This window comes from Vicugna pacos, chromosome 15 (assembly GCF_048564905.1).
Source record: "Vicugna pacos chromosome 15, VicPac4, whole genome shotgun sequence".
NCBI classification, from domain to species: domain Eukaryota; kingdom Metazoa; phylum Chordata; class Mammalia; order Artiodactyla; family Camelidae; genus Vicugna; species Vicugna pacos.
This window is the reverse complement of record NC_133001.1, coordinates 1466486-1487580: the sequence shown is the minus strand read 5'-3', so window position 1 is coordinate 1487580 and position 21095 is coordinate 1466486. Positions and strand designations below refer to the sequence as shown.

The window sequence follows — 21095 nt, the reverse complement described above, 5'->3', positions numbered from 1 at the left end:
ATTGCACTTTGGTTTTTTTTTCTGATCACTTATTTATTCAGCAAATATGCATTTAGTACCTACTGTGTGCTTGGGGCTCATGTACACATTAGAATTCACCAGTGAATTACATAAACACTATGGTTTGACGGGAGTAGGATGACATAATTCATCATTTATTGATGTTTGATTTAATTAGTATAATTAAAACATATTCAACATAAAATGATGTTGCATGATTCACGTACATATTTTTTAGAAAACTTGAAGGAGGAAAGAACGTTCAGACAAAAAATATATTTTTTAAGTGTCTATAGTGCAGTCTACCAGAATTAGATTCCTAATCTTACCTTACAAGCTTCCTGCGTGTCCCACACATGGGACAGTGTAATTGAATTATGACTCTGTAACCTATATCCTGGCATATTTGCAGCTCATTTCATATAGTCTGTAAACCTTGTTTTTTTAGCAGACAATTTTACGGCTAATTTACATCATAGGTCTTTTCTCACGCTGTTTAAATTTTGGAAAAAGAATTAAACCCCACTTATGGACTGCCTAACAGTCTACTCTTGGCCAGGGTTTTGGGTGGGGTGGTTTTTCATATCTGATCCCAAATCCAGATTTTGTAATTGCTGCATATTTGCAGAAAGAAAATGAGGGTCCTGCTGAGGGCTGCAGAGCACACCAGAAGCATCATCTCACACTAGACCCAGAACTGGAGTTAAGACAGAGTCCATTTCTACACCTTGCTTTTGCTCACATCTGGAATTCTTCATATTTAATGTGTGCGTGTAGTTTACAACACCTCCTTCCAAGAGTGACTACAAATCTCACACAAGACCTGGCATGTATTCATTTATCCCAGAAGCTATAGTGGGCCCTTACTTACCCAGACCTAGAGTGCAGGGACTTTGAAATGAAAATATGAACCATATACATTCTTGTCCTTGGACCCATCAAATCATTAAAAAAAATTCTTAAATCTAACATGACTGAATAAATCTACTTTTGTTAACAGGTACACATGCTGATCGGAGCTCCTGTGCTGGGAAACAGGCCAGCCTTTCTGCCACTGCACCCATCAGTGTCTTAGAAACCCTTGCTTCTCACTCACAAGAAGCCTCCTCCGCTGCAAGCTTTCTCTTTGAATTCTGTCCACAGAAGCCCAGAGGCACGTTGGATGTGGGCACCCCTTACCCAGCCAGCAAAAGCTGAGGCTGTGTCTACAGAGGACGTTAGATAGCCTTAGCTCAGGGAATGGTCAATACAGCCTCAGGGGAAAAGGAACAATAAAAATGCAGGATGCAACTGCTGAAATGAAAACCAGCAGAGATCCTTTTGAAAACCACGGGCAGGAAGAAGAGGGCTGTGTCAGTTGCTTTTGAGGTTTGTCCTGGCTGTTTTTTATTTTTTTTCTTTTATTACAGAGTGGGCTGAGATTGAATCCCCAAAGCTGAGGCAAGGATGGGGCCAAAGAGAGCTGAGAGCCTTGTTGAAAAAGACTCAGGCTAAGAAAGAAAATATGGATGCCCTGGAGAGACGGTTTCAGGAGCTCAAAGCCACGATGCCAAGAGAAGTTAGGAAAGGTGAGCGGCGAGGGATGGTCAGAGGCAGAGGATCCTGTACTGTCAGAGAAGGCAGGATACATACGGAGTAGATTATCAGAGACGGATGATGGCAGGCGGTGAGGACATTAACTAAAAGATTTGGAGCCATGCAACCCTTAAATGAGTCAGAGAATCGAGTTAGGGTAAAAATACAGGAGAGGCTGCACCAAAATATGACTGTGTCAGCAAAACAAACCGGATGTGTTTTATTCACCTCAGAAGAACCATCAGGAGGATATACCAATTTAATTTAGACCAACCCTATTAAACAAGAAAGGGCTCAGCTAGGAATTTCACATAGCATTTGTCAATACAATGACATCTACTTATGATCCAGTCCACGACTTACCTGCACAAACAGCCTGTAAGGCTGTAAGGAATTTTATTTTATGTTATTTTATTTCATTTTATTTATTTATTTATTTTATTATTCTATTCTATTCTATTCTAGTTTATTTATTTTTGTTTTTTGTTTCTTAAAGAACAGTGGTAGAGATCTCATTCCTAGCCTCCCAATGCTAGAGGCAAAATACAGCTTAAATTCAGTGATCTTAGAACCAGTCAGGGAAGAAGTACCATCTGACCTCAGCACAGCCAGTCCATCTCACCCTCTTGAAAACAACCCTGACTCTCACACCCAAGGCCAATGACCTTCCCTCGGCCTCTTAGGCACTAGGAAATCTGCCTTCAGGTGAGCTGAGCTATTACTTCCTCCATACATTTGAGCAATATATTGCTTTATTATTATTATTGTTTTATTGCAAATAAAACAGAAATGTGTTCTAGCTTCTTCGAGAATCAGAGCAATATAAACAAAAATCAAAAGCATATATGTAAAATGTAAAAAAAAGAATCTTCACATTTGACATAATATGGTCATCTTTGAAATTTTTCTTCTACTGTCTTCTAGGATAAACCATACTGATTCTTTTCACTCATTTATTCATTTATTTATTTAACCAGTATTTATCGGGTGCCTGTCTATGCCAGCCACTCTTCAAGGTACTGGGAATTCAGTATTGAAAACATAGACAAAAATCTACTTCTATTCTGTCTATCTTTCTTCCATTCATTTTTCTATTTCTTTTCTTTTTTTCTTTAAGTTTTTAAAAAAAAATCAGTATTGCATTTTTAAAAAATTTTGGCGATGATGGGGAGGTAATTCGGTTTATTTATTTTTAGAGGAGGTACTGGGGATTGAACCCAGGATCTCGTGCATGCTCTACCATTTAAGCTATATCCTCCCTCTGTTTTTTCTTTAATTAAATACACTTACTACATGCCAAGAACTGTATCCAATGTGTGATATCTGTTAGTTTATTTAATCCTCTGAACAGCCCTGTATGAGTGGCACTAACAATGTCTTCAGATTTTAGAAGAAGTTTGGGACAGAATCTTGTCTAAAGCCCCTTATCTAGCAAGTGACACAGCCTTCAGCCTGAGGCCAGAGTCGGCTTTTCTCTTAAAGAGCCCTCTGCCCTTTTCTTTTCTAACTTTACATCTTTTATTCTGCTCATAATGGTCTCTGTTCTCAAAAACAAAAAATCTATCTACTTTAATTATTCATCTATCCTTTAGGCAGACGGCCTCAAAACCTTGGCCTCCACCAACGCTCCAGGCCAAGCCCTGGCCCTTGGGATGAGGACCCACAAACCTCACAGGATCTGCAAGGGCCTGAGTCATCTGGCCCTGCCTCTCACTGGGACCTTATCTGCCGCAGCTCCTCCCCATCTGGCACACACACCAGCCTGCCTGGCTGCCTCATGTCATGGGGCACATTCTGCTCCCTTCAGCAGTAGCTCAGTTTGTGTACTCTGTGCCCTCTGAATGTTCTGCTTGCCAGAGCCCTGCTTCCTGCTTTCTGCTTGCACTCGCCCTTCAGTTATTAAGTTAGAGCTCCCCGAGGGCCCAATCCTGACCCCCCCGACTAGTTCAGAGACTTCTGTCACCTTCTTGCATCACTGTTGAGTGTCCTTTCCCCCAGGTATGAGTTCTCCTTGATGGGTTTTAAGGTTCCCTTGAAGAGCCAGGCCATGTGTATTTTGCTGACCTTTGTGTCTGAGATCCTGGCAGCCTGGCTGAGAAACAGATTGAATGATTTGCTACAGGCATGCCTGTCAATCACTTCAAACTCAACAAACTGAAAATTACATCTTGTGCAGATGACAGTCACTTCCCACATTCGTCTACTTCCTGGATGACCTAATGACCTGACCATATCCATCCTGAGTAGGGAATCACACCCTTTTTGTCAAATCATCCTGCTTTTCTTCTATGTCTTTCTCAGCCTCCCCCACCTCACAGGCACCACAGCACTGATGGGCTGTGCTTGAATGACTCCTTCTAACCAATGCCTTAACCTCCAGGACATGCTTTGCAACAATCATAGGATTTAAATGCTCTGAACTGTTGGGCTGTAGAACCATTGTTATTATAGACATATTTTTTCAGGCATCTCTCCATCAACCCGTCTACCCATTTCTTTATCATGGGCTAATTAACGGGACATAGAAAAAAAATGAAGTTTGAAAAAAGATTTTAAGAAATCGTTTTGCTGTCCCTTCCTAATCCCAGGGATAGACTGGGATTTCAAAATTGTAGAATAGATAAACAAGATTACACTGTATAGCGCAGGGAAATATACACAAAATGTTATGACAAATCACAGAGAAAAAAAGTGACAATGAGTGTGTATATGTCCATGAATGACTGAAAAATTGTGCTGAACACTGGAATTTGACACAGCATTGTAAAGTGATTATAAATCAATAAAAAATGTCAAAAAAACCCAAAAAAAAGTCAATTCCTAATTTGTGGAAGTTAAGGTTTGTTACTGTTTCTATTCATTACCATCACAAACCAATATGTAGATTTGTTTCATTTCCATTTACACTATTATTTCATTATTTATTTTCTCTTTTTGGTATTGTAATATTTATTTGTTTTAATTAGTAAGTTTATTTTTTATGGGAATAATGATGACAAAGTTAATAAAAGGGAATTTTCAATAAAAAAATTAAAAAAAAAAAAAGAAATCGTTTTGCTGTCCAAGGATAAGAAGGTCATGGGGCAGTTCAGAAAATAAAGAGGGGGAATGGAGCCAAGTAATTCTCCAGTGAAAACATCACAGTGAAAAAACACTAGTATACAGGCTCCATCAAGGGTGCGGTGAGGGATTCCGTTAGAAACGCCTTTCCTAGGAGGCCCGAGTTACTAGAATGTTCATTTTATCCTTGTGGTTGAGGTGGTCTGAGTTGCGGCTTTACTGGGTGTGGCGCATTTGGACTCTTGAACCCCAGCCAGGGAAGAAAAGCCCGTCGGGTGCCTGCCTCCCCCGAGGCTGCGGGGTTCCTCCCTTCTGTGCCAGACCATCGGGGGAGATAGTGCCGGCAGCTGCGGGGAAGCAGAGCTGCCGCCCGCCGCCCGCCATGGCTTCGGGGGCGCCCTGGGAGCGGCTGTGCCAGGAGGCCAGGTGCCCGGTGTGCCTGGATTTCCTGCAGAGCCCGGTCAGCGTGGACTGCGGCCACAGCTTCTGCCGCAGGTGCATCTCCGAGTTCTGCGACAAGGCCAGCAGCACGCAGGGGGGCCTCTACGCCTGTCCGCAGTGCCGGGGGCCCTTCAGGCTGGAGACCTTCCGGCCCAACAGGCAGCTGGCCAGCCTGGTGGACAGCGTGCGGCAGCTCGGGCTGGGCCTGGGGACCGCGGGGACGCGCCAGTGCCCGCGGCACGGCGAGGAGCTGAACCGCTTCTGCGAGGAGGATCAGGAGATCCTGTGCTGGGTGTGCGACACCACCCCCGAGCACAGGAGCCACCACACTGTGCCGCTGCAGGAGGCCGCCAGGTGCTACCAGGTGAGGGCCGCTGCGCGCACGCGGAGGGCTGCGGTTCCCCGGGGCCGGCGGTGTCATTCGGGAACAGGGGGGGCCGACCGAGGCAGAGGTCTTCAGAGTGCCTCGCCAGGGACAGAGCCAAGTGGCACCACCTGAACCGAGTGACCCCGCACCCTCCCCACCCTCCCCGGTCACGGCTCACATTGGGGTCCCCTTGCCTTGGCTCCGTGATCACCCCACCTTTTGGGACCCCCGATCAGGGTCTGAAACATACCATCATTTGAGAGTGCCCCTCTCTCCCACGAAACTTTCCCTGGCTGTTTAATTTCATGCTGGTCTTCATTTTCCTGACATTGATGGTCTGGGTTCCACACATAGCACTGGTGGAGAGGGCTGTGTTGTCCAGTTGGTTCTTAGCCCCAAGGGCACACTGTTATTGCAAACACTCACTAATAACTATTATTTGTATATTGCCTTGCTTTTGCATAGTGTCTAGGTCCATGTTAATTAATATTGTCACCAAAACCACCTTGGTGTTTGAACATTGGCTAAGAATAGTGTCTGAGCACAAAGCTCTGATTAACTTTAAAACCTGCCAATGCATGTTCCTCTGAGTGAGAATCCAATAGCTAAGCACAGGGGCCCTTAACTACTCAACATATGTTTGTGAACTCATGATGTGAGTGTCCTTAATAAAGAGGTGACTCGTATTGGAAACTCTGTGAATACAATTCTGCAGCTCATCAAAAAGTTTTTGGACATTTTCTGAACGCACTGAATTGCCAATATCTGGAACAGCTGCTGGAACAAAGGAAGTTAAAGTCATCTTTACTGACATTTCCTTGACGTTCTATCCCAATGAAGTAAAGTGCAAATATTAACTTTCTAAAAGCATAACAATAATTATGATTATTGTTATTAATTTAACTTTGTTTTAAATCAGGGTTTGTGATTTTTTTTTTTTTTTTTTTTTTTGGCCTTCAACTTCCCTCTGGACCTAGCGCGAAATGGCCCTCCTGGTTTTCCTTCTTGGTTTTGAATGTTGTCTATAAAATTCAGATAGTAGCTGCTTTCTAGCTAGACTTTTGAAGTATGCTCCTGTTTTTCTTTCCTTTTTTTTTTTTTTGATACAGAAGGTACCATAGAGTGTGTGGCTCATGTCATATTTCTAAGGAAGCTCTTCTCTGTTTCAGTCACCTTTCTACTAAATACCAAATATCTTCCAACTTTCTTAGCCCATCAGTCAAGACTTTCCAAGGCCCTAAGCTCCTTTACTGTATAGTTCTTGTCTTAACGAGTCATTCAGTCCAGCAAAACTAGCCTAATCACTGTTGTCCCCAAACGTGCCACACCTTTTCGCCTCCTTGCTTTTGCTTACAATTTCTTTTGCCTATAAATATCAAAGTGTTTTATTCCTTCTGAACACCAAAAAAAAAGTCACTTTCTTCATCTCGTTCCGTGCCTCCATGGATTCTACTGCTATTTTGTGTGCTTTACATTAAAATATTACCTTAAAAACAGTTGGTGTTTAAGATGTATTCAAAGGCTTTGGGAAGACTTTGGGTTTTTATCTTCAGCTTTATTTTATTTTTCCGGAGACCTGTCCAATTACTTTGGGAAGAGTTTAAAAATGTGTGTATGTATCTATCATTGTGTTTTCTGTAGATAAAATGTATGTGTTGACCTCTAGCAGGGGTCTTAAGGTTGAAAAGAGATTTAGTATTCACTACTTAATAGTTTTACGTTATTATTATTTTTTTTTACCCCTTGTGAGATTTATGGCATTCTGTTTTTATTTAATAAATTCTAACTTACAAGGTTTCTTCTGGCCAAATTGTAATAAATACATTTCTGATTATAAAATGATAAATAATTTTAAGAAGCTGAAATATATAGAGACAAGGAACAGCAACAGTTTTCAATCAAGTACTGGCAGATGAGATCTCATTTACTAAACATACTTTATTATACATACATAACTGATCTCTTACTAATTTTTATATATTCATTATAAGCACTTTTATTGTTCAGAATTGATGTCAGCTTACTTGACATACACTTATTTTAATTTTCTTTAAAATTCTGAATATTTCTTGTAATTAAATATTCCACAACACCTTATTTTAATTCCATCCTGTGAAAATAGGTTTTCTTCTCACTCCCTTATTTTTAATATTTTGGTTAATACAGTTTTTACTATTTAAAATAATGCTGCAATGAACGCACTTTTAGATAAATTTTTGCTTATATCTGGCATCAATATTTGAAAACATGTTTGTGTTTAACAGGTATTAATGAGGTTGAAAACTTTTCTATGCTTCCTAGGGCCTGATCTTTGTATTTCCCCACATACCTGGTCAGCGTTAAGGCCTGAATGAGGGTATCTGTAACGGCTTCCGTGTATCTTCCCAGATGAAGCTCCAGATGGCCCAGGAACTTGTGAGGAAACAGATGGAGGAAGCCTTAACTCAGGAGGCCAGTGTGGGGAAGAAGACTGTCATTTGGAAGGTAAGAGAATATTTTGGGGCTTCAGGAGGCTAGCTTGTCTGAAAGATCCAAATTTGGGTCATTGGATCGTTCTTCCACCATCCTCCCTGCCCCAGGACATTTGCTCCATCTACATAGGTACCCAAGAAAAACATCTCAGCATCATTCTGGATCACCTCAGCCCCTCAAGTTAATATTGTACAGCTGTGTTCTTTTTATCGCTGTTAACACTACCCCAATGCAAATTAGGAATAAATAACCTTTACTGATCTTGACCTTGCTGTCACTCACTGCTGCATTCCTATTACCTAGATCAGAGTCTTGCAGTGTCCCTCCTGCTTTAAAAATTACATCTTTGTTGGATGAATGAAATAATAAATATTGCACAGCATTGATAAATACAGAATACAGGCTGATAGTGATCATCTTACTATATGTAAAATAATCTGAATTTTCAGTGTCTTTTCAGTCATTCAAATATGTATTTCTCTCTTTTCTACACCTCATCTGCTCCTTTTTTCTCTTACTTATATAAATACGCACATACACAAACATGCACAGAGGGGTTCTGAACCTGGGGTGATGCGTTCTGAGAGATATTTTGCAGTATCTGTAGATACTGTTTTTAATCACCTGTGTTTTTTGCTTAATTTTTATTTTGGGGGAGGAAGCAAGTAAGTTATTTATTTATTTATTTTTTATTTATTTATGGGGGTGCTGGGGATTGAACCCAGGACCTTCTGCATGCAAAACATGTGCTCTACCACTGAGCTGTGCCCTCCCTCCTCTGTAGATATTTTTGGTTGTCAGAACTGGGAGAGGGTGGTTTTGCTATTCATGTCTTACACATCAAGGCCAGGAATACTGCTAAATACACCTTACAATGCACAGGACAGTCTTCCCTCCTCCCCAAAAATCACAAAAAAACAATCACCTGGTCATGTGTCAATAGGGTCAAGATTGAGAAACTGTATATAGAAATTACATCAGTGTTTATATTTATACAGTATATATTACAACATATATAGAATTTGCTTTGTAGAATATTTCTCTTCTTTGTACTTCTCCAAGGAACCCTTTTTCTCTGACTGTCTTCTATAATTTTTTAGTTCTTTCTTTCCTCTTTCCTCAAAAAATTGTATCTTACACTCTCTCCTCTGATAGATATGTTCATAAGGATTATTTTTGCTATATTCTTATTCTGTGATATGTCTTATCTTTCCCATAGTTACATATCCTATAGATAAAGTTAATGGAAATGGACATTTATTGATAATTTTTGTTCTTTGAAGGCAAATAGTCCAAGTAAATTGTTTTTAATTTTGACCTAACCACAAGTTTACAAAACCAGAAACTCCATATCTGAGATCTGGATTCCTACATTTTTTAAAACCTGCCACAGATTATTCTAGAGTAGAGATGATTCTAAGCTCCCTGTTCTAAGCCCCGTAAACTTGCACGATTTTAGCTTTAAGAATGTATCCTAGTGAGCCAAAGGCAACAAGCCTGTGCTTCATGAAATGAAGTCTAAATTCTATGAAAACCCTTGCCTTTCTCCATCTGTAGATATAATTGTGATACTCAAAAGGGTGATGTGAGGGAACAATGAGTTACAACTAACCCCCTTCTCACCCTGTCATCTCTCATGACCCAAATATAATTCTACTTTTTTCAGTGACAGAATTGTTAGCACCACTCCTCACTAGCACAGCCTCTAAAATGAGGCCTGGGGGAGAAATTCACCGAGTTGTACCTTTCAGGTCAGAATATGGAATTCACAGGTGGTTGATTTTTAAAGCGGTCAGTATGATGTGCATCTACTTGTTTAGAAAGTGGCAGAAGGGGGTAGAAATGGGAAATTGGAGGAAGGAGTTGAGCCTTAGGAAATTTGGGGAAAATTATTATTAGAGTTTTTTTTTTAAAGGTAACAGCTTATGTCCTTTAATCAAACCAAGATGTTATAATAGTTAATAATGGGCCAGAGAATTCGAAGTGTGGGGAGACTGTGGGAGGATAATTTGCCTCGTATACTCAGTGTAAAGCTAGTTTTCCACCTACCAATCTTAAGAGAATAAAATTTAGATACACTGATGCTGTATCAAAGTATGTTCCTGTCGGCTGAAATAAATGCACAACCTAAAAGCTAAGAGTTAAATTTTATTCGGAGGACATTTCTGAGGGCTCGAGCTGGGATGACAGCCTCTCAGATCGCTCTGAGGGACTGCTCCAAAGAGGTGGGGGAGGAGGCAGGATATATAGGAGGTTTACAACAAAGACCAGGTAGTCGGAACATTAAAAGATTACTGTTAAAGAAAACCAGATATCTCAGGTTAAAGAATTTAGTGCTTTTCTATGTATGGGAAGGAGTAAATGTCTGGGCTCATCGAAATCATTCCTTTGACAAGCACCTAGCTCCTTGGGTCCACTAAAAAATGGCAAATGTGAGACTTGGGTAGAAATCGACATGAATTCCTTGAAGTTACGTAAATTAGTTCTTTCTGCAGAGAATGTTAGCCTCACAGTTTCAGGATTACCACTTTGCTGAGGAGTATTTCCTAATCCCTGAACCTTTTCTTATTTACAAATCCAAGTCTCCTTAATCTCTCTTCGTGTTTCAGGTTTTTACACACAGTTCTCATTACACTAGTAATAAATTCTAACATCTGTTGTGCAACTATGCTATGCTAATCACTTTGCTCAACAGTTTAATAGATAGCATATTTGAATTCCCGATCTTCTTTTGCCACATTTACGATACTAAAACTTGAATATAAAAGTGCCTTGCCCTCAAGTCCATGGAAATGGGAATTCACATCCAACAGTCTTTCTCAAAGTCTACCAAGCTTCTGGTGAGTCGCCTCTGGTTTCTACGTGTTGTTAAAATACAGTGGATCAGTTCATAGTTATGAGGATGAGATCGCTCCAGACAGCGTCCCCTCCAGCTTCATCATGAAGGTAGAGAGTCAGACACTCTGCCCCAGTCGCTGATGGTTTGATGGGCTCCGTCACTTCAGGAGAAAGTGGAAACACAGAGGCAGCGCTTCCGGTCGGAGTTTGAAAAATACCGTGGCTTCCTGGCCCTGGAGGAGCAACTGCAGCTCAGGAGACTGGAGGAGGAAGAGAGAGCCACCCTACAGAGGCTGCGAGAGAGCAAGAACCGGCTGGCCCAGCAGAGCAGGGCTCTGAAGGAGCTGGCAGGGGAGCTGCAGGAAAGAAGCCAGCGCCCAGCGCTGGGTCTGCTGGAGGTGAGGCTGGGTACCTGGGAGGGGAGGGAGGGGCAGACCTGAGACCAAGGGGACAGACAGATGAGCTTTCAGGGACAAATCACTTCGGCTTTTATGCTCTTCAGGAAAATAGCACTCTAGGATTTATTTGGAAAGCATCTTCATTTTCAATCCTAGCATCAGGATCTGAAGGGACCCTAGAGAATCATACAAAATAGTCCATGTTAAAGACAAAAACTGAAATATTTTTAAAACTAAAGTTAATGATTTACATAATATTAAACTGAATAAAAAAAGGATGATTACAGCATGCTACCTGAGAAACACTTCTTAAAACCTCACAATCCGTCAGTGATAATATTGCTGTATTTCAGTGACGGCCAGCCCCAAAAATCTTGTTCAGCTGTTTTAGTGCCAATGGCTACAAGTAGGAGTAACATTTTAAATTGTTCACCTTGAAATGTGCATTGTTAATTTTTAAGGCAAATGCTAATTTTCTAGCCCTGTTGTCTTGCCCGGTCCAGGCTGGGTGGGGAGCGATTTCTTGGGCTCCATGCAGCTTGCTCAGTATATTTGAGATTATAGAGTGGACAGAAAATAACAGAGAAAAGGAAATATTTCCTTTTAATCCTCCCTGAAGGCATTAAATCCCAAGTGAATTGAGAAAGTCATCATTATTACTGAATGCATGCTATCATGATAGAATTCACTGCAATAGAAATTTCTGGGCACACTTTATTATATCTCATCCCCAATGACTCCTTTAAGGATTTTTGAACTAAGTAATTCATACAAGTACTAAGTAATTCATAAAAGTATTGTGACTAATAGCACTAGTCACAATGTTGGGCGGGGGTGGTATTAAATGAATGAATTTTCAAAGCATTTTTATGTAATTTATCCCTCTTTGTCTTCAATAGATCTATATATCAGAAAACCTTATTAGTATTATTTTTGCAATGCCCACTTCCAAGTGAGCGAGCTGACAGACAGGAATACATTTTCTAAATTTCAGACAGTACATAAGCCCAAGAACTTTGGCATTTTCAATAACATTCATTGTTTCATCACATCTCAAAGCACAGCTGATTTCAAATGAACATTTATTAGGGCTGAATGAATGTTAAAATGTTTCATAATACAAATCTTAGGGAGAATATATTTGCAAATAATTTATTTTCATTTTCATACGCTCTTTTCCCTTTCATCTTCAGTACCAGTAAGTTACATTTTCCCCTTAATGGCCAAACACAAAGCCTTATCATTCCCATGGAAGGTAAAGATGATAATTTCCTTATTTTTATGCCCCGTCAAAATTAATTCGACAGGTGGCTATTTTTAGAGGGATTGAGGAAACATAATACAGGTGAATTATTTAATAATCTATTTTAAGATAAAATGTTGCTAGATATTAATGACTTTTATCTTTATTTTATCACATATGAGTCCAAAGATATGGTATGTTGGTTCCAAGAATGAGGAATTTAGGGTTTTCTTACAGGGACAATGAGAGTGGCATTTTACGTCTGTACCTTTCACTGTTTCTCAAATAAATTTCTGCAGATATTTGGAATCTATTTTTACCCTAAGTCCACTTACAGAGTGTAACTCTTCATTAAAATGTCAAATGTCAGAATTATTAATTCAGAAAATAGTTAAATCAGTAGATAGAGAAATTAACCTCAACTCTGTGTAGTCTGATTTTATTGCAATAGAGGCTAACAGATTACATTATTTTAAATTCACGAGAAAAGTCAACAGCAGCCTGTTTTTGGCTTTCATGCAGAGAGGTTCATGTGTCCTGTAGTTTTATCTTAATAGTTAATGATTTCCAATAATTCCTAAAGAGATGTTCATGGTGTGTCCCCGATCTGTCAAAAGTAGTTTGGAGGCCTGACTCACATCTGCTTGTGTTTCTCTTTCACTTTCAGGGTGTGGGAGGAGCCCTGAGCCGGTATGTTTACTTTCTGCATCAGAGAAGGGGTTGGGAGAGGCCGAGGTGGTTGTCGAGATAACCCTCCTAAGAGCTTTCTGTTCTGTGCCCTTAGAAGTAAGAGTGTCCCACGGCTGGAACCAGAGCCCATCCCCGTGGGGCTGAAGACAATGTGCTGCATTCCTGGGATGAGGGAGATGCTGAGGAAGTTCCAAGGTAAGCTGCATTTTAGAGCCTGAGGACCTATGGTGCCTGGGGTGTGGCTGTTAACAGCGGTTTATTCCTGTACCAGTCACGCTGCAGTAACAAACAGCACCCAGTGGTTAGAGGCGAAAATCAGCAGTTTTATTTTGAGATCATGTTACTGGTTTATTACTTGATTCTGGACGCGTTTGTTTCACATCATCTCACCTTGGGAACCCGTGCAGACAGAGCCCCACCTCCTTGCCATTGCTGACAGTCATGGGAAGGGGCAAGGTTATGGTGAATCAGGCTCCGCCCCTAAAGCATCCCTTGCTGAAGTGGCCTCAGGGCTTCCCTGAAGGTTTTATTGATGGTCATGCCACACTATGAAAGGGGGGAAGGGAGAGGGCACCAGGCTCAGAAAAAGAGTATTGGGATATTTGATATTTGGTGACTAGTCCTAAAGACTGTCAGAGTCACAGGCATCCACATAAGCTACATTTGGTTAGAACCGTAGGGTTTAAAAGTGACCTTAACTGTGATAGAAGTAACATTCATTCCAGCCAATCTCCATTTCCTTGCAAAATGCTGTACTGTTTGGAGGACTAAATGAAACATGTTTGAAAGCAGAAAAAAAGCCATCAGTATATGAAAGCACTATGGTGCATCAAATAATACAAGGTATGGGCTATTTTTATTATTTGGCAATTTGATAAATTGCTTAAATTAATCAGTAAATCCAAAACTATTCAGTCAATTATATTTACATAGGAATAACTGTGGTGTTATAAATTAGTTTGTATGGTCTGATCATGTTGTTTATTGAAAGCAGATCAGTACATTTAATTTCTTTTTTATATTCAATTTATAGCAAGGAATGAAAACAGACTGTGGGGCTAAGTTGTGGTTTTATTACTCGCTGGGAAAGAACTTTGTCGCATGATGAGAAAATTCATTATCAGTCCTGTTCAGTGATTTAATCCATGTTCTGATGGGCAGATTAATATATACTAACTATGTGAAATGTTGCGAGTCATTGCAATCATCAGTGTCTTCAGATTACCATTTCTTTTTATTAAATTAAATAATTAATTAGGCAATTCCGCAAATACTGTGTATTTTATGCTGGCCATCTTTGAAGTATTGGAACATATCATGGAACAAAAACAACAAAAATCTTACAAATCTCCAGCTTCATGTTGCAAATATTTACTTAAATTATGCAAAATACATAGAATGTTAAGAGATGATACAGAATATAGGGGGAAAGAGAATACATTAAGGGTGGCCAGGATTTCTGGGGTTAGAGCATCTGATTTTGAATTTGATGGGCAAGGAAAACTTCGCTCGGTAAGGGGTAACTTCAGCAAATACCTGATGTGGAGGAAAAGTATTCCAGGCAGCAGAAGTGAGTGACAAGGCCTGAAATGGAAGTATGGGAGTTACATTTCAGGAGCTTTGAGGACGTCTGTGAGGCTGTGGTGGAGTGAGTGAGGGGAGAGCTGAAGAGACCGAGAAAGCCCCCATAGTGCAGGATCCAACAGGAAGACCACTGTGGGCCAGATGCTTTACCTCCGAATGAAATAGGACATTTTAAAGCTGTCAATGGAGGAATAGCATGACAGAACTAATGTTTTGTAAGCATCACTGTGTGTACTTCATTGAGAATAAATTACAGACAGTCAGAGCTTGATGTGGGAAAGTCAGTTAGGAGCCTTTGTAATAATTCAGTCAGAGATGACTGTCTCTTGGATATGGGGGGTGCTGAGAAATGGACAGAATCTTGGTATATTTTGAAGGCAGATATCCTGGATTAAATAGGAGGTGTCAGAGAAAGAGAAAAGCCATGAATGATTCTAAGATTTAGAACGCTAGAATTAACATAATGAAGTTGCTGTGTACATTGACAGGTAAAGCTGCAGGTGAGGCAGAAAAAGGGAAGTTGGGTTTCGGTCACATCAATGTTGTGATGAATGTTAAGTATCCAAATGTTGATGTCACGTTGGCAGATGAATTTACAAATACTGAGTGCCAGGAAAAAAAGGGTAAGCTAGAGATATATTTTCTGAAGTAGTAAGCTTATGAATGGAACGTAATGAAAGCAATGAGCCTATCAGGCCAAGAACACAGCAGGAGGGAGCTGAGCAGGAGAAAAGAGGTCGCAGTCCTGAGATCTTCGTCTTATCCAGGAGCAGTGATGGAGGAGAAGAGGAGAAAACAGCAAAGGAGACCAGAAAAGGTGGCTAGTGGAGAGGGAGGGAAAGTATGGTGACTGGTGCTGTCTTTGGAAAGAGAAGTGAATTTTTCCAGGTCAGAGAGATTCTTAACAGTGTCAAAACGCTACAGAAAAGTCATTTCAAGTGAAATCTAAGGACTGATTGCTTTCCAGTGTGTGGGTAATTGGGAAGAAAGGGCAGTTTGTTTAGGGTATTACTCTATCTTGGTAGGGTAGGGACGGGAATTGGAGGTTGGTGTATTAACAACCATTTCACAGATTTATTTTCTTATAAAGGAGCAAAGAAGTGGGCTGGATTGGGAATGGTGTATAAAGACGTGACATATACTAAATAGACTTAGCACAATTCCAAACAATTCCACAGTTCTTTTCAATTCTTGTTACTTTATGGTCTCTAGAGTTTGGGAAAATCACATAATCTCTTGGACTCTTGAGTCTCCCGTCTATAATGTGAGGATAATAATGGCTACCTTGAGGGAGATTACGTGGGATAGCATAGATGATGTATTACTTATGTGACACTCTCAGGTTTGACTGTCATTAAAAGGTCACCAGAAGTGGCTTAGAGACAAGTAAGAATAACAGTCATCTTATGAATATGTGTGATTATTCTATTAAAACAAAAATATGATTAACAAAATTTACTATTTTTAAATGTTTATGAAGAAAAGATACTGAATATTTTATACCCTTCCTTGTTCATTTCATAAATAGATATACTTATTAATTAGAGGTACAAATAAGGTTTCATAATAATCTCACTGGGACTTCATAGTATCAGTGTCGGTTTTGTACTGCTGTGTAACAAATTACCACAAATTTAGTTACTTAAAACCACATCCATTTATTAGTTCACAGTTCTTTAGATCAGATGCCCACATAAGTTCAGCAGGCTTCTCTGCATAGGGTTTCATAAGATCAAAATCAAGGTGCTGGCCAGGCTGGGCTTCTCTGAAGGATCTGGGGAAGAATCCACTTTCAGGTTTATTCAGTTTGTTGACATAAAGCATTTCCTTGTGGGACTGAGATCCCCGTCTCCTTGTGTGGAGATCACCAAACCTTTCTCCTCACGGATTCCACTCCATCTTCAGAGGCAACAATGACTCATGAAATCTGAACCTCTCTGATTTTCCCTTCTGCCACCAGCCCAATAGCCAACGAAACTTAGATCACCTCCCTCTTTTCATGCAATATAACGTAATCATGAGAGTACCACCATGGTCTGAAGGTCATGAGACTCACTGTAGAATTCTGCCTACCATCGTAACATAGCTTTGAAAGCGGTCAATTTCATATTAAGCTGAATCTGAATTTAAAACGAATTGAAACATGTGAATATCATAGGAAATTTTTCTATAGGCTTTGAGGGAAAAAAAGAAATCATCCCAAGGGAGTTGTGAATTTTATTTAAATGCAGATCTTCCTAAGAACACCCAAATGCTTTGGATAGAGATAAAAGGAATCTAAATGGTTATATACTTGGTCTGTCATATAATCAATGGTTACATTTTAATTGGGAACTATAATGAGCCCTGGATTATGCCGGGGTAGCAGTGGAATACACCCAAAAGCAATAAAGCACCTACTCATTAATCTGCAATGTGATACACTTACTTTGTTATCTCTAGGGGTTGTTAGAGAGAGTGAGGATGGTGTGACTCTTTTCCTCAATATCCTGGCTTTATAAGTTTTCACAAATATGTTCTGTTTTTTTACGTGTTCCACAAAATTCTTTCTGCAGTTGACATAAAACTGGATCCTGCCACAGCACATCCGAGCCTCCTCTTGACCGCAGACCTGCGCAGCGTGCAGGACGGAGAACTGTGGAGGGATGTCCCCAACAACCCTGAGCGATTTGACACATGGCCCTGCATCCTGGGTTTGCAGAACTTCTCATCGGGGAGACATTATTGGGAAGTCGTGGTGGGAGAAAAAGCAGAATGGGGGTTAGGTGTCTGTCAAGACACGGTGTCAAGAAAGGGGGAAACCACACCATCTCCGGAGAATGGGGTCTGGGCCATGTGGCTACTGAAAGGGAGTGAGTACCTGGTCCTTGCCTCCCCACCAGGGCCTCTCCTCCACCTGGAACGGCCGCGTCGCATTGGGATTTTCTTGGACTATGAAGCAGGTGAAATCTCCTTTTACAACGTCACAATTGGGTCTTACATCTACACATTCAACCATCTGTTCTCTGGTTTCCTTCGACCTTACTTTTTCATCTGTGACACGACTCCAATAACGTTGCCGCCTATCATGGAAGTGGAGTCAGAAAGCCGGGCGTCCAGAGCTCGCTTTGACTGTGCTAACGTTAGAGATGACCGTTCCTAAAATTCTGTTCCTGAGATACACCCCCAAGCCTGGCAAAGCTTCCCGGAGTAGAAAGGATGAAATACATATGTGAAGGCTCAGTAAATGTCCCCATTTACGTTAGCACTTTACTTCTGGTCACTATGGGAACTCTCCCATAGGGGCAACAGAGAACATACAAAATATTTGCATTTGGAAGAGGATTGTGTAGTATAATAATTTTGGAGTTGGGACAATCTTATCACTCTTTTCCGAGATGGCACCAACACGCTTTCTTGATGAGGTTTTCTTCCAATGAATGGATCTTGTATTAAACAAAGATATCTATATATTTACTATAATGTCTCACTCCTAAAATTCTTTCATTCCAAGTTTTCCACATATTAAGAATTAGAAATGGCAATTCTTAAATTGGTTTAGAACAGTCCAGTATCGTTCTAGCATCAGATCCATAATTCTGTTTCTCCTTATTTTCCATCTTCTCTTCTTACTCTGTTTCTCACTTTTTCTCTTTATTGATTCTTTTTTTTTTCGCTTTATACTTCTTACTGTCACCTTCCATTTCCTCCTAAATTAGTATATTAACAACCATTTCTTTATATACTTATGATTCCTATGACTATATTCCATTACTCTTTAAATTGTCTTTACTCAGGGATCAATTTTGGGAAATGATGACATTCATTCCTATGATTCAAATATCAGCGAGTCCCACGCCATACCCCTTTGCAACTTTCTTATCTTTGTGTAGATTTTTTTTTTACATTAGAAATTGCTCAAAATTCTGATTCAATGAATTCTTTGACCTAGCCATTTACTAGCTGTAAGACCTCAAATAAATAATCTCTTTTTCTCTCAGTCTTTAACTATTTAATATGATTCCTATACATAGAGCAATGATACAGATCTCACAATGATTTGGTAAATAATTAAGGTCATGAATTATATGATTTGTTTAAATTCAACTTTACTACTTAAATTCAATATAAAAATGACCATAATGATGAAACAAAATAATATTACACTAATTTTTAAAGAATTTTCTATACATTTTCAACAAAATTCTTTTTTTCCAATTGCTTAAAAATTATTGAAAGCTAACTTTGTTGCCATCTTTATATCTAATAATTGCTAGCCAAATGCTAAAATGATTCAATGCTAAATATTTAAATATGCTAAATAATTACTAATTAATGGAAAATTTAAATAAGATCATCCCAGTAATAATCTGTTGAGACTGTAATCCTCTCCCTTTACTTTACCTTCAGTTTTAAGGAGCTTTCCTGTTCCAAAGTGATTTCTTTGACTAAGATCTTCCACTTACTTTGCAATAACATTACTAGCTTAGTTTTTTTTCTATATTTTTAACACGTTTCTTCTCAGACATTGTTTCTGAAGGAGAATTATGGATCATCATAATTTTAGGAATGGAGAAGTTTTGTCAAACTATATTTCCAGATGGCTCTACATTCTTTATTGATGGAGACTAGTGTTCAACAAACATTTCTATACGTTCGTGTTTGATACATTTATGTTTGATCACAAGCAAACAATTCCGCCCTCTGTTTTGGAAACTGAAGTGATAAGAATGTGCACTTACATTCCTCTTGTTGATACTTTATATAGCATACCTGCCTCAGGTCTCTTCCTTTCATGATCCAAGCAGAAGACCCTGGGTCTCAGTTCATGCTTCGCCATCACCAGGGCTTAAATGGGGCCAAGCAACTTCGTGCAACACCTGACTGGTCACTAAGGGCCCGCACTCCATGACAGAGAACATACACTCAGACCAGTAGAGCCCCCTCTCCGTAGGAACAAGAGGGACAGAATCAATGGTCTAAGATCACGCCACCCCTGGGAGCTCCACCCATTCACTGGGACGAGGAAGCCTCATGGGCCCAGGCCTTCTGCTCTCCTCGGAGGGTGAGAAGGCAGTCCCGTGAATGCCCCCTCCCTACTGAGAAAGCCAACATCTTAGTCTCCACTTCCCTTTAACCCTGTTACCTCATTGTGATAAGAATCATGACTTATGTTAGTTACCAAACCAACTTAAATCTTGCTTCAGCCCTTGCATTCCAAACTTCACAAAGCTTTGTGCATTTCTGTTAAGACCCCTTCCCAATTCCTAAAAGGGTTTCCACTGTTCTTTTTGAAATTCTGGTTCATTAACAGCAAAATTCTTCAAATGCATATCTATTCCTTTGCTTTCCCTTTACCTTCTTCTCCATCCTTTCTACACACACACGTGCAGACACACACAATCACACAGTACACAGAGGCTTCTCCAGTGGATGGTAACTCTTGTTTTTTTTTTTTTTTAATTATTCAGGCCAAAAATCTGGTTAACTCTTTTCTTGACTTCACTTTCCCATATCTATTCCATCAGTAAACCTTGTTGGCTCTACCTTCAGACTCTATCTAGAATTCAATCAGCTCTGACCGGTCTGCTGCGATAACCCTGGTCTGAACATCCGTTCTCTCCCTGTGGGCTATAATATTAGTTTCCTAGCAGTAATCCTCACCGTACCTCAGCCCCTCCCACATCCCTTCTTAATGCAGCAGCTGGGCTGATCTTTTTAGTACCTGAGAGATGGTAGTATGATTGTAACGACTTCCCATTCAACCTAGCGTTAAAGCCAAGACCCTTACAAGAAGCCCCCAGACCCTGGAAGATCTGAGCATCAATTCCTCCTCTGATTCTGACTCCCTTCCTTTAATTACCTTTTGATTCTTCCTCCCATCTACTCCAGACCAGGCACTTCCCACCATCAGCACTTTCTCGACCTGCAACTCCCTTTTCCAAGATGTCTCTTTAATTCATTCCCTTCCTTCCTTTAAGTCTGCTCAAATCCAGCTTCTCGGTGAGAACCATACCACCTGATCCACCCCAGAGCCCACCCAGGCTCACCACCCAACCTCTTCACTGGGCCCAACAGAGGAGCTGTTCTTTATAGAACTTGTCACCATCTAATATATTATTGTTATACTATTTATTATGTTTGTTTGTTTATTTATTTATTTATTTATTTAGCTTTTGCCTTTTCTGGATGGAGTGTAAGCACCCTGAGTGGAGGGATCTTTGTCTGTTGATAATGATACATGCCTGACATATCTCAAACAGCTCGAATACTGGTTTGCATGTGGTTATCGCTCAGTGCACATTTGCCGAATAAATAAAGGATTGACTTTTTGTAGGGGGCACAAGTAAGGGATGATCTGAAAATGTTTTGTGAAATGTAATACATGCCAGTGGCATTATCATTATAATTACTTATGTATAACTAGGCAACCAGTGACCAATAAAGT

General features: G+C 40.1%; 1 protein-coding gene across 1 annotated transcript; it reads left to right on the top strand.

The window, feature by feature from the left end:
• The first annotated feature begins 5017 nt into the window (after positions 1–5017).
• On the top strand, positions 5018–17810 carry LOC140685971 (E3 ubiquitin-protein ligase TRIM58-like). The gene is made up of 6 exons (XM_072938365.1): positions 5018–5440; positions 7832–7927; positions 10921–11151; positions 13062–13084; positions 13179–13279; positions 17224–17810. The coding sequence occupies exons 1-6, from the start codon at positions 5018–5020 to the stop codon at positions 17808–17810; spliced, it is 1461 nt and encodes a 486-aa protein (XP_072794466.1).
• The last annotated feature ends 3285 nt before the right edge of the window (positions 17811–21095 follow it).